This window comes from Coregonus clupeaformis, chromosome 14, assembly GCF_020615455.1.
Source record: "Coregonus clupeaformis isolate EN_2021a chromosome 14, ASM2061545v1, whole genome shotgun sequence".
NCBI lineage: Eukaryota > Metazoa > Chordata > Actinopteri > Salmoniformes > Salmonidae > Coregonus > Coregonus clupeaformis.
Genome location: NC_059205.1, coordinates 45,458,613 through 45,472,970, shown reverse-complemented (window position 1 = coordinate 45,472,970; position 14,358 = coordinate 45,458,613). Strand labels below are relative to the sequence as shown.

General features: G+C 41.9%; 1 protein-coding gene across 1 annotated transcript; it reads left to right on the top strand.

Annotated features, from left to right (window-relative positions):
- The first annotated feature begins 777 nt into the window (after window positions 1-777).
- Window positions 778-5,903, top strand: LOC121580841 (induced stolen tip protein TUB8). The gene is made up of 5 exons (XM_041895918.2): window positions 778-1,431; window positions 1,835-1,924; window positions 2,084-2,122; window positions 2,312-2,356; window positions 3,473-5,903. Exons 1-5 carry the CDS (start codon window positions 1,170-1,172, stop codon window positions 3,478-3,480), a joined length of 444 nt encoding a protein of 147 aa, XP_041751852.1. The 5' UTR covers window positions 778-1,169; the 3' UTR covers window positions 3,481-5,903.
- Window positions 5,904-14,358: the final 8,455 nt, after the last annotated feature.

Sequence of the window (14,358 nt, the reverse complement as noted above, 5' to 3'; positions counted from 1 at the left end):
ACAACATGCTTACACCTACTGTCGATTAGACACCTATACCTGTTGTGACATTATACAAACCAATGTGCCAGACCTATACCTACCATGGTTTTAGTCAGCAGTTTCTATACTGTAGGTCTGCAGGTTCATGATTTATTTTAATAAAGGAGCATACACTTTTTTGTTTATCTTTATTATTCTTTATTGACACACAGACTTAGAGAAGTTTCTTAAATGTGCCTCAAGGAAGACATTTGAAACGTTCTGTGCAAGAGGAAAACTATGAAGTATGCCAGATAATGACTTAGTTAAAGGATCAGGTGGATGGTCTTAACGGTTCCCCTCTACTCCCTCATCTCTCCCCGCTGCCCCTCGCTTCAGCCGCACCAGAACGCATTGTTGAAGAAGTGATTGAGGCCGCCGAAGTAGAGGAAACTGCTGCTTTCCCACCAGGTGTGTGTGTGAGCTTGACAACATTTTCTAAGATGTTTGAATGTATTGTGGATTGAAATTGTCAAGTTTTAAAATGAAATTGTCAACCAATATCATAAACTTGCTTTAGTTGGTTTTGGCAGGAAATCCACGTTATCAGCTAAATTGCTTAATGCTATCTTTTCCCTACAGAGACTGAGGTTGTTGAGGAGGAAGAGCCTGAGGTGGATGAGCCTGAAATCTTTGAGGAAGAGCCTGAAGTTCTGGAGGAGGAGGCTGCTACCTTTGAGGAGGAGGAGGAGGCTGCTACCTTTGAGGAGGAGGAGGAGGAGGCTGCTACCTTTGAGGAGGAGGAGGAGGAGGCTGCTACCTTTGAGGAGGAGGAGGAGGAGGCTGCTACCTTTGAGGAGGAGGAGGAGGCTGCTACCGTCGAGGAGGCGGCTGCTCCCATTGAGGAGGAAGAGCCTGAGGTGGATGAGCCTGAAATCGAGGAAGAGCCAGAAGTTCTGGAGGAGGAGCCAGAGGCTTTCGAGGAGGAGGGTGCTCCTGTCGAGGAGGAGGTTGTTGAGGAGGCCGCACCAGTCGAGGAGGAAGCCGCACCTGAGGATGAAGAGGCTGCCCCTGTGGAGGAGGTAGCTGCCCCTGTAGAAGAGACCTTAGAGGAGGAGGCTGCCCCCGTTGAGGAAGAGGTTTTAGAGGAAACCTCCCCAGTCGAGGAGGAAGCCGCACCTGAGGATGAAGAGGCTGCACCTGTTGAGATGGTTGACGAAGAGGCTGCACCTGTTGAGATGGTTGACGAAGAGGCTGCACCTGTTGAGATGGTTGACGAAGAGGCTGCACCTGAGGAGGAAGAGGCTGCAGCCGTTGAGGAGGAAGCCGTCCCAGCTGAGGAGGAAGTTGATGCCGTAGAACAGGCTGTTGAGGAAGAGGCCTCCCCCGCAGAAGAAGAGGCTGCACCAGTTGAGGAGGAGCCAGCAGAAGAGGAGGCACTGGAAGAGGAGGCAGCACCAGCAGAAGAGGGTAAGGAAAAATAATCCATAACAGAGCAATAGGCTTTTATTCCAGGTAGGCTTAATCTGGGTCTAAAAAGTATTGAACCAAAAATCCTCTCAAGGGCTTCGGGTTTGTGCTGACAAGTCGTTTTTCTTCACACTGCTCTCAGAACGAACACTGTTGAACGCCAGGTGGTGCATTGCTGAAGTGTATGCACACATTATCTGCTGAGAATAGCTGCATGTATGTAGAGAGATCATGCACAGGCCCTTTTCACATATAATCTTGGGGTAGTGAATAGGGTACTCACTTTTCTGTGTCTCCTGTCCATTTTGCATTTCTATGTCACCTTTTTGCACAATAATAGATTAAATCAGTGTTTTGGAAAATAATGGTGTGTTCTTATATTCATTGTTGCTTTGCTCCACAGAAGAGGTAGAAGAAACAGCAGAAGAAGAGGAAGCAGATGCTGAATCAGAAGAAACTCAAGAGGAGGAAGCTCTTCAGGAAGAGTTTCCAGGTATGTGTCGTGTGTGTGATTACGTACGTGCCTGTGCAAGCATATACCTCCAGATGTTGCAACCGTGAAAGTAATTTACTTTAATTATTTCTTCAATTCTCTCTTTCTCTGTCTGTCTGTCTCTCTCAACTAACTGCAACTGTTGCTTTTCTGTTGCAGAGGAGGCAGATGAATTTGATGAGGCAGTTGAGTTGACAGGTTGGTGCTAAGATTATTTGAACTCCAATGTTATAACTAGGAACAGCTCTTCTGTATAAATTGTATTTTTTCATAGTGGCCATTGACCCTGTTCTCTGAAAGCATGTCAAGTAGTACTGCTCTGTAGTTTACTCAAGACTGTGGAAGCTGTTTTTTTGGTTCTAACTGTGGTTTGTTTTGTTTCAACAGAAGAACTTACCCAGGCAGAAGAACAGATTGAAGATGCGCGAACAGGTAAACTTTTTAATTTAAGAATCAACATTTCACAATCAATATTTACCAGCAACATTTCACAGCTGAATGTAGGCCTACTGTACTGAGTACATAATCATTGTTTAATAGATAGTTTTCCCTTTGGATATTAATCAGCAGTACAGTATCATACAGCATGGTATCATGCGATCTAAGAAATCGTGTCACTAGAAACCCAGCTTTTCCAGTGAGTCTGACCTTTGGGCATGTTTCCACAGCAGACAAAAAATAGCCAGTCTGTATATGTTGTACGATAATATATTCCCCACTTTGAAGCCCATGCCAGGTAGGAAACGCTTGATCAATAGGTAGTGTTCTCTAAAATGTGTAGGCCTTATGGCACATTCTACCAAAGAGAAGACCCATTGGTCACTATATTTGGCATTATGGTTGTATTGTGTTGTGTTGAAGCTTAATATAGACTTCATGTAAGCAATGTTGACTGTAAATATTGGTCAGTGAATTAATCCTATTGAGAGAGGTTTTGTTCAAAGGACTTAACTCTCGGCTAGTGCTATCCATGATCCTTGGGGCATCCCTACCCTAAACCCTAACCTTAAACCTTACTTAACCTTAACTCTTACATTTCAACTTCAATGGGATAAGGTCAGTTGGGACGTCCCAAGCATCCCGTTTAGACTTTTCCCTTAACTCTCCCTTGTGGTGCGTAATGGAGGCCAGTGCAGCTATTTGTAGTGTAGGCTGTAGCTCCCCCTTGAGGCTGGTTTATGAAACACAGCTTATAAAATGGCTCTAGCAAGAGTACTAGTGAGTCATTCCATGCATTTGACATATTTCCATATTAAGAGGATTTTTTTAATCCTATTAAACAAATTATTGCTAGATTACTTATGACGTGAGTAGAACTGAAATGGAGGGCCTCAATCCTGCTTTTTAAAAATGTTGATTTGTGCAGTCATTTCTTTGTTATATAATGTAGTAATCATATAAATTTTATTAGTGTATTATGTTGTCTAAATATTTTCTCTACAAGATTGTAATTGTAATATTAACTAAATTGAATGATAACTTTGATTTGAATTCTGCTGTTCTACTCCGTCACTGTCACTCACTAACCTCACTATCTTCTTTCCATAGAAACGTAGAGCCTGCAATCTCGGCGCAGTAAGGCGGAGCGAGGTCAGCCCACATCGCATCCCACTGAGCACGTGCAGCCACGCTTCCCCACCTCCATAGAAAGAGAAGCGTCGCCGCGACATTCGCCACTGTCTCCGTTTTCTCACTCACACACTCAGAATTTTGCTTTCCTTTCGTTAGTGTAAAATCTCACTGTTCCATAACTTGTTTGATAAGTATGTTAATTTTTTTCTCTTGCCCTTTTTACTTTTCATTTTTTGTTCTACTTTGTTTCCACGATTTGTTGTTAAAAAAAAATCCCATTTCATATAATGGAAAGTATCAATGAATTTCTCTTACGGATGTAGGTAGATCATGTGAGTTGTAGGTTGTTTTTCCTTTCCTTTGTATAACAAGCAGAGGCAAGTGTTGCTTTGCTAGTCAAAGATCTTTACATGTCTGAACCGAGTTCAGCAGTGTGGTTTCACCCTGTTGAATTGTGGGTCAGAACTTTTTAAAAAATGTATGTTTTTTGTTCAACGTGAAGGTATTATGCAAAGCTGCACTGATCATTCGCGGCAATTTCACTCTAAGTTTTGTATTACCAGTATGTAGTGAGTCTACATGTGGCAGGTGAACTCTGACAAGTCAGGTGACGTGTTGGGCGAGTGTGTGAGCTTCAGTGTGTATGACTGAGAATGTGTGTAGATGTTTTGTGTGTGAATGCGACTGTGTGTCTGTAGACATATCGCTTTGCAAAACAATCCCTATTAGCCGTAGTTCTCATAAGATCTTTGAGACTCTTCCTCATTTCGTTTTGTTTTTGTTTGTTCCAACTACTAGTACCTCTCGCTCTCTGATACTTCTTAAGTACTGAAAGTGTTTTTGACTCACTCAGACCTCGAGCCAGAACAGTGAACATCTTTTTGTATTTCTTAGGATCTATAGGAACACATTTATTTTCCAGCAATGCAAGTAAAAAAAAAAAAAAATGTGGGTGGTATTTTTTGGACTGTATTTGGGTTGGAAGTAAACTCTCCTAATGGGAGATATGTTGGCGTATGCCATTTCTTCTGGGAAAAACGGATTTAAAAAAAAAATTGCCGGAAGACGAGGGAAGCGCAGGGTCTCAGAGTATATGGTAAAACAGGCACTACTGTGCAGTGTGTCCCAGGTCCTTCAATAGGTCTGCCCCCCACACACACACACACACACACACACACCTGGTCCAACAGGAATGTGATTAATTCAATACACTTAAACACAAAACAAAAAGTCTGCGTCAGCAATGTTCATAAACTTTGTTCCATTTCTCTCAATGTACAGGTCCACTTTCACTTGTATATTAACTGACTCTAGCCCAGGGTAAGTGCTTCATTTGGAACAAAGGTATATGAATGTCTGGGATTGTGGCTGATTTAGCAGATACGTGGAACACCTCTTGTTGTTGTCCCTCTGCATGTGTTTCAGTGCAGCCCCTAAAACCAACTGTAACCAACTGTTCAAAGAGAAATGCTGTAGTACATCTAGAAGGGAACGTGACAGTGTAACCTGCTAACTCTAATGTCCTAGCATTTAATGCTAGCATTTACTATTGGCGTTATTGTCATTGTTGTTTTTACTACAAGGACGATTCTAGGTCGTGCTCTGGACTTGAGGCTGGAGGGTTAATGTAATTTTTATTATTTTGAAGGAGTCGTGTGTTTAGTCTCCGTAATGTTTCTGTGAATTCAAATTAGTGTGTTTTATGTTTTAAATCTTGCCATCGTAGCAGTTTTCTGTACATTGTGGTAATAAGGGGCGTGCCAGTTGATATAATGCCGATTTAATGTGATGGACTGTAGGAAATGCTGCAATGCAACTCTTCTCTGAGGGTGGGGAAAAAACGGTTTGTTTCAACATTTAAAACAAGTCAAGTGGTTGAAATATAGTTCTTAGGACTTATTTTGGCTTTTTTCTATAACACTAGTGGGTATTTTTCTACTCCCTAACACTTTTGAAGTTGATGTGAATTTTTAACGTGGTGTTAATTTTACATTATACAAAACTTTACAAGATAGATCTGTTCTAGATTTTTAAATAAAAAATACACTTTTTAGGATCAAACCTGTTTTTTGTTGTTGACATTTTAAAGACAGTGTTTCACTTTTTTCAAAGCCATACGTGAAAGGTACAGAACAGACTTTCTTTACTCCAATGGAAAGACATTGCACAACTAGCAATAACAGAAAACATATACGAACCCCACTACAATCTCAAATTGCAGTTCACATACAAACAGAGGTTTACACACATACAAAAAAACATGTTAGAGGTTTACATAGTATCCTGCTGTATAGGCTAATAGGTTTTTAAATGATTGTGAAAATGCATCCTGTATGCAGGGTTGGATGACTGTCACAGTTTCTGTAAAAGTTCTGTTCAGGGGCTGCAATAAAGGTTTGGGACAACACCATGGTGTCATTTATTCTTGTGTGACTGGTTTTTGGAATAGCTTGACATGGGCACAATAGTCCATCATACCATGCATGGTAACACTTTCATACTAAGGTACCCTTTTAAGGGTGTTGAAAAGGGTCAGCCGTATGTAAACCCAGTAATTCGCAAACACCAAAATTGTTTAACGTCTGTCTAGAAATTACTTATAAAGACTTTACCTCCACCATTAAAGAGTACCTTAATGTAAAGTGTTACCCAGTGCACTACATTGTCATCTGAGAATATTACCACGATACAAGGCAGCTTTGATACAGAGGTATAGCAGCAAGAATAATTGAAAATCTTCCGACCCACAATGGTGGAACCTAGTGTGTAATATAAACTACACTACCGGTCAAAAGATTTAGAACACCTACTCATTCAAGGGTTTTTCTTTATTTTTTACTGTTTTCTAAATTGTAGAATAATAGTGAAGACATCAAAACTATGAAATAACACATATGGAATCATGTAGTAACTGAAAAAGTGTTAAACAAATCAAAATATATTTTATATTTGAGATTCTTCAAATAGCCACCCTTTGCCTTGATGACAGCTTTGCACACTCTTTGCATTCTCTCAACCAGATTCATGAGGTAGTCACCTGGAATGCATTTCAATTAACAGGTATACCTTCTTAAAAGTTAATTTGTGGAATTTCTTTCCTCCTTAAAGTGTTTGAGTCAAGCAGTTGTGTTGTGACAAGGTAGGGGTGGTATACAGAAGATAGCCCTATTTGGTAAAAGACCAAGTCCATATTATGGCAAGAACAGCTCAAATAAGCAAAGAGAAATGACAGTCCATCATTACTTTAAGACAAGAACTTTGAAAGTTTCTTCAACTGCAGTTGCAAAAACCATCAAGCGCTATGATGAAACTGGCTCTCATGAGGACCGCCACAGGAATGGAAGACCCAGAGTTACCTCTGCAGCAGAGAATAAGTTCATTAGAGTTACCAACCTCAGAAATTGCAGCCCAAATAAATGCTTCACAGAGTTCTAGTAACAGACACATCTCAACATCGACTGTGTGAATCAGGCTTTTATGGTTGAATTGCTGCAAAGAAACCACTACTAAAGGACACCAATAAAAAGAAGAGACTTGCTTGGGCCAAGAAACACGAGCTATGGACATTAGACTGGTGGAAATGTGTCCTTTGGTCTGGAGTCCAAATTTGAGATTTTTGGTTCCAACTACTGTGTCTTTGTGAGAAGCGGTGTGGGTGAACGGATGATCTCTGCATGTGTAGTTCCCACTGTAAAGCATGGAGGAGAAGGTGTTATGGTGTGGGGTGCTTTGCTGGTGACACTGTCTTTGATTAATTTAGAATTCAAGGCACACTTAACCAGCATGGCTACCACAGCATTCTGCAGCGATACGCCATCCCATCTGGTTTGGGCTTATTGGGACTATCATTTGTTTTTCAACAGGACAATGACCCAACACACCTCCAGGCTGTGTAAGGGCTATTTTACCAAGAAGGAGAGTGACGGAGTGCTGCATCAGATGACCTGGCCTCCACAATCCCCGAACCTCAACCAAATTGAGATGGTTTGGGATGAGTCGGACCGCAGAGTGAAGGAAAAGCAGCCAACAAGTGCTCAGCATATGTGGGAACTCCTTCAAGACTGTTGGAAAAGCATTCCAGGTGAAGCTGGTTGAGAGAATGCCAAGAGTGTGCAAAGCTGTCATCAAGGCAAAGGGTGGCTATTTGAAGAATCTCAAATATAAAATATATTTTGATTTGTTTAACACTTTTCTGGTTACTACATGATTCCATATGTGTTATTTTATAGTTCTGATGTCTTCACTATTATTCTACAATGTAGAAAATAGTAAAAATAAAGAAAAACCCTTGAATGAGTAGGTGTTCTACAACTTTGGTAAAATATATTGTCATATACTGTACTTCTACGCGTTGTTCCTCGTTCCACCACCAGATGGCACGTTTTGTAACGTTCAGATAGAAATATGCTATGTTGAACAAACATGCCTTTGACATGTTCAATAAGGAATCACGTCGTCACTATTCGTGGCATTTCAGTCTGCAACGTTCCACAACCTTTGGCAACGGAACGTGGCCCTGAAAACTTCTCCTTGAAATCCTCAACCAGATCCATTTTTGCCATTGTAGTCCATCCATTCACTGGTGCACGTGCTTCACTATGGTGGAAATTCTCAGTCCAAAAGTTCAGGCAGGCCTACAGTTTATTAAATAGTAGCCTAACATGGATTATAGGTAAGTATTAAAGTGTATTGTGTGATTTTATTGCTCCTTATTGCGTCACTGCCAGGAAAATGTATGCACTCACTAACTTTAAGTCGCTCTGGATAAGACTTTGGGCAAGTTAATTTTGAATAATTTAATTGTTGCATAATCTTATTTTTAGGGCAGGCCTATGCTAATTGACATAGACCTACAGCACTTACAGTGCATTCAGAAAGTATTCTGACCCCTTCCCTTTTTCCACAATTTGTTACATTACAGCCTTATTCTAAAATGGATTCAATTGTTTTTTCCCCTCATCAATCTACACACAATACATCATAATGACAAAGCGCAAACAGGTTTTTAGAAATGTTTGCAAATTTGTAAAAAATAAAAAAACGGAAATATCACATTTACATGAGTATTCAGACCTGTTACTCAGTACTTTGTTGAAGCACCTTTGGCAGCGATTACAGCCTCGAGTCTTCTTGGGTATGACGCTACAAGTTTGGGACACCTGTATTTGGGGAGTTTCTCCCATTCTTCTTTGCAGATCCACTCAAGCTCTGTCAGTTTGGATGGGGAGCATTGCTCCACAGCTATTTTCAGGTCTTTCCAGAGACTTTCGATCAGGTTCAAGTCCGGGCTCTGGCTGGCCCACTCAAGGACATTCAGAGACTTGTCCAGAAGCCACTCATCCGTTGTCTTCGGGTCGTTGTATTGTTGGAAGGTGAACCTTCACCCCAGTCTGAGATCCTGAGCGCTCTGGAGCAGGTTGTCATCAAGGATCTCTCTGTACTTTGCTCTGTTCATCTTTCCCTCGATCCTGACTAGTCTCCCAGTCCCTGCCGCTGAAAAACCTCCCCACAGCATGATGCTGCCACCACCATGCTTCACCGTAGGGATGGTGCCAGGTTTCCTGCAGACGTGACGCTTGGCATTCAGGCCAAAGAGTTCAATCTTGCTTTCATCAGACCAGAGAATGTTGTTTTTCATGGTCTGAGAGTCCTTTAGGTGCCTTTTGGCAAACTCCAAGTGGGCTGTCATGTGCCTTTTACTGAGGAGTGGCTTCCGTCTGGCCACTGTACCATAAAGGCCTGATTGGTGGAGTGCTGCAGAGATGTTTGTCCTTCTGGAAGGTTCTCCCATCTCCACCTAGGAACTCTGGAGCTCTGTCAGAGTGACCACCGGATTCTTGGTCACCTCCCTGACCAAGGCCCTTCTCCCCCGATTGCTCAGTTTGGCCGGGCGGCCAGCTCTAGGAAGAGTCTTGGTGGTTCCAAACTTCTTCCATTTAAGAATGATGGAGGCCACTGTGTTCTTGGGGACCTTCAATGCTGCAGACATTTTTTGGTACCCTTCCCCATATCTGTGCCTCGACACAATCCCGTCTCGAAGCTCTACGGACAATACCTTCGACCTCGTGGCTTGGTTTTTGCTTTGACCTTATATAGATAGGTGTGTCCCTTTCCAAATCATGTCCAATCAATTTAATTTACCACAGGTGGACTCCATTCAAGTTGTAGAAACATCTCAAGGATGATCAATTGAAACAGGATGCACCTGAGCTCAATTTCGAGTCTCATAGCAAAGGGTCTGAATACTTACGGAAATAAGGTTTTATATTTTTTATAAATTTGCAAAAATTTCAGAAAACCTCTTTTCACTTTGTCATTATGGGGTATTGTGTGTAGATTGATGAGGGAAAAAATTTATTTAATCAATTTTAGAATAAGGCTGTAACATAACAAAATGTGGAAAAGGGGAAGGGGTCTGAATACTTTCCGAATGCACTGTACAATGGAATAATATCGACTGGTCAATTTAGTATTTTATGGGCTCTAGATATGTCATAATCATGTCTAGACCCCAAAAATCTACAACACTGCAATACATGATGTCAGCACGTTCCATAATGGTGCTTAGTATCACATAACCTGGGAACAAAACTTGTTGTCAGAGGCAGGAGGGTATCTATCTGGTGATGAGAACCAAGGCTGTGGCCAGGGATAACTGTGAACCATTGGGAGGTGTGCAGGTGCTTTTCATAAAATGGCTGGCTGTGCCATCTGGAGCAGAAGGTTGGGATTACAGAGGGAGCGGTATGTAACCATGGTTAGGTCATCTTGCATTCAGACACCTACTGTGGAGGTGGAGCCTGTGTACCTTACAGTAGGCCTACTGTAACTGTATCATCTCTGTATAAATAGGCCTATCTGATGTAAACAGCGTTGCTATCTGATGTACACTACCGTTCAAAAGTTTGGGGTCACTTAGATATTTCCAATGTTTTTGTCCATTAAAATAACATCAAATTGATCAGAAATACAGTGTAGACATTGTTCATTTTGTAAATGGCTATTGTAGCTGGAAATGGCTGATTTTTTATGGAATATCTACATAGGCGTACAGAGGCCCATTATCAGCAACCATCAGTCCTGTGTTCCAATGGCACGCTGTGTTTACTAATCCAAGTTTATCATTTTAAAAGGCTAATTGATCATTAGAAAACCCTTTTGTAATTATGTTAGCACAGCTGAAAACTGTTGTGCTGATTAAAGAAGCAATAAAACTGGCCTTCTTGAGACTAGTTGAGTATCTGGAGCATCAGTAATTGTGGGTTCGATTACAGGCTCAAAATGGCCAGAAACAAATAACTTTCTTCTGAAACTCGTCAGTCTATTCTTGTTCTGAGAAATGAAGGCTATTCCATGCGAGAAATTGCCAAGAAACTGAAGATTTCGTACAATGCTGTGTACTACTCCCTTCACAGAACAGCGCAAACTGGCTCTAACCAGAATAGAAAGAGGAGTGGGAGGCCCCGGTGCACAACTGGGCAAGAGGACAAATACATTAGAGTGTCTAGTTTGAGAAACAGATGCCTCACAGGTCCTCAACTGGCAGCTTCATTAAAAAGTACCCGCAAAACACCAGTCTCAACGTCAACAGTGAAGAGGCGACTCCGGGATGCTGACCTTCTAGGCAGAGTTGCAAAGAAAAAGCCATATCTCAGACTGGCCAATAAAAAGAAAAGATTAAGATGGGCAGTCTGAGAACTGGTTTTACTACTTGATTACTATTGAGATGTGTAGTAAACCAGTAGTGATATATCTAGTCATTTAAGTAGTAATGAGTGATAAATTGGGGATGTTTCACTACTTGTGAACACTACATATTTCCTACTCAAATCAGTCTTCCTTAATGACTACTGTGTAAATACTGAGCTTTTGGGTATCTACTACAGTGGCGTGTATCCATGGGTGCCAAAGGAAGAAAAAAGTAGAAAAAAAAAACATACTATAATTGATATTTCGTCTCTCTGTGTTTCATAATTTCCCTTCAATTCGCAAGAGGCTGAATGTATCTCACAGGAGAAAGATTCTGAGCGAGGGAAACAGTGCCCCTCTGTCTCTCTACATGTAGGCCATCTATCTGATGCTGTCTGGTCCAAACGAGTATGACATTGTTGCCGCCCATAGCCATTGACGGCAAGGGAAGCCAGCGAGCATCTGGCCTCCCTTGACAAAAAAAGTATAAAAAATGTGCCGATCAGCGTTGAGCTAAACTGAGCGAGCTCAACTGTGAATGGTCCTGGCGCACCAAAAAAAAGTGTCAAGGGAAGCCAGCTTGGATTTGGTGTCAATCTTATCAAATCCCATTGAGAGCATACATCATTAACAGAAAAACTTGAATTGTTGCATCTCGTTGTGTTGTTGTCCTCCGGTAGCTAGCTAGCCAGCTAGCTAAAATTGGCCCTTTCCTAAATTAGCCATGGATGGAGATAGGGATTTGGACTTGTGGTTTTACTTAATTCTCCATACTGGCCAATGATTATAACGGAGATTCTGATCCAACCATTAATTCATACATTGTTGTGCCCCTGGCCTGAGAGGATGGAAGTTCAATATGTAGCTAGATAATGTTAACTAGCTAACGTTGCCCATGAATGGAAGTTAGGCTAGCGAGCAAGCATTTTAGACAGGTAGCCTAGGAGTAGGACAACAAAAAATAAAAGTGTGTACTGTATGACAGAGTGATAGACCATTTCGTCAACATGAAAGAGAGGAGGATGGCATTGGCATTTCTCTATAAGTAGGGTGAGTCAACATGTTTTTTTACTTGCACGAACGTGCATGCACGCACGCACACACACAGAAATCATAACCATGGACAGCCACATCATATTTAGTTTACGTTGATTGGATTACATTGTTTTGGTATCTTTTAGTTGTCACTGTATTAGAATAAGCAGAGGGGATGGAATAGTGGAGGCAGCTCCTGTTTTCTTTGCAGTTCTAAGACAATAGTTGTTTAGTGGTCCGAAAATGTCGGAAACATTAGCTTGCTTGACCATGCTGTAGGTCATGTAACTGTCTGTTACTGTACATGCAATATGCTTTGTGGACGTCACTGGACAGAGGTTGCTATCCGGTTTAATGAGAAAACAAATGTGTGGTTGAATTTATTCTGCCACTATGTCTTCTTATTGTCTCGTTCTTTAGGCCTATACAGTGGGGGAAAAAAAGTATTTAGTCAGCCACCAATTGTGCAAGTTCTCCCACTTAAAAAGATGAGAGGCCTGTAATTTTCATCATAGGTACACGTCAACTATGACAGACAAATTGAGGAAAAAAAAATCCAGAAAATCACATTGTAGGATTTTTTATGAATTTATTTGCAAATTATGGTGGAAAATAAGTATTTGGTCACCTACAAACAAGCAAGATTTCTGGCTCTCACAGACCTGTAACTTCTTCTTTAAGAGCCTCCTCTGTCCTCCACTCGTTACCTGTATTAATGGCACCTGTTTGAACTTGTTATCAGTATAAAAGACACCTGTCCACAACCTCAAACAGTCACACTCCAAACTCCACTATGGCCAAGACCAAAGAGCTGTCAAAGGACACCAGAAACAAAATTGTAGACCTGCACCAGGCTGGGAAGACTGAATCTGCAATAGGTAAGCAGCTTGGTTTGAAGAAATCAACTGTGGGAGCAATTATTAGGAAATGGGAGACATACAAGACCACTGATAATCTCCCTCGATCTGGGGCTCCACGCAAGATCTCACCCCGTGGGGTCAAAATGATCACAAGAACGGTGAGCAAAAATCCCAGAACCACACGGGGGGACCTAGTGAATGACCTGCAGAGAGCTGGGACCAAAGTAACAAAGCCTACCATCAGTAACACACTACGCCGCCAGGGACTCAAATCCTGCAGTGCCAGACGTGTCCCCCTGCTTAAGCCAGTACATGTCCAGGCCCGTCTGAAGTTTGCTAGAGTGCATTTGGATGATCCAGAATACATATGCACGCACCACCTTTCCGCTATTTATTTTTTTGAATCTTTTGAAACAAGTTATTTTTTTCATTTCACTTCACCAATTTGGACTATTTTGTGTACATCCATTACATGAAATCCAAATAAAAATCAATTTAAATTACAGGTTGTAATGCAACAAAATATGAAAAAACGCCAAGGGGGATGAATACTTTTGCAAGGCACTGTACATAAGTATTCAGATCTTGGTTTCCTACAGACGTGACTCAGTACTTTGTTGAAGCACCTTTGGTAGCGATTACAGCCTCAAGTATTTTGGGTATGACGGTACAAGCTTGGCACAGCTGTATTTGGGGAGTTTCTCCCATTCTTCTCTGCAAATCCTCTCAAGCTCTGTCAGGTTGGATGGGGAGCGTCACAGCTATTTTCAGGTCTCTCCAGAGATGTTCGATCGGGTTCAAGTCCGGGCTCTGGCTGGGCCACTCAAGGACATTCAAAGACTTGTCCCGTAGCCACTCATGCGTTGTCTTGGCTGTGTGCTTAGGGTCGTTGTCCTGTTGGAAAGTGAACCTTCGCCCCAGTCTGAGGTCCTGAGCGCTCTGGAGCAGGTTTTCATCAAGGATCTCTCTGTACTTTGCTCCGTTCATCTTTCCCTCGATCCTGACTAGTCTCCCAGTCCCTGCTGCTGAAAAACATCCCCACAGCATGATGCTGCCACCACCATGCTTCACCGTAAGGATGGTGCCATGTTTCCTCCAGACATGACGCTTGGCATTCAGGCCAAAGCGTTCAATCTTGGTTTCATCAGACCAGAGAATCTTGTTTCTCACGGTCTGAGAGTCCATTAGGTGCCTTTTGGCAAACTCGAAGTGGGCTGTCGTGCCTTTTACTGAGGAGTGGCTTACGTCTGCCCACTCTAGCATAAAGGCCTGATTGGT

Bases quoted from the DNA above. Each gene is read 5' to 3' on its own strand.
- LOC121580841 (XM_041895918.2), top strand. From the start codon at position 1,170: ATGGTTGACGAAGAGGCTGCACCTGTTGAGATGGTTGACGAAGAGGCT. The intron at 1,432-1,834 runs GTAAGGAAAAAT...TTTGCTCCACAG, and splicing joins GGCAGCACCAGCAGAAGAGG to AAGAGGTAGAAGAAACAGCA. The intron at 2,123-2,311 runs GTTGGTGCTAAG...TTGTTTCAACAG, and splicing joins TGAGGCAGTTGAGTTGACAG to AAGAACTTACCCAGGCAGAA.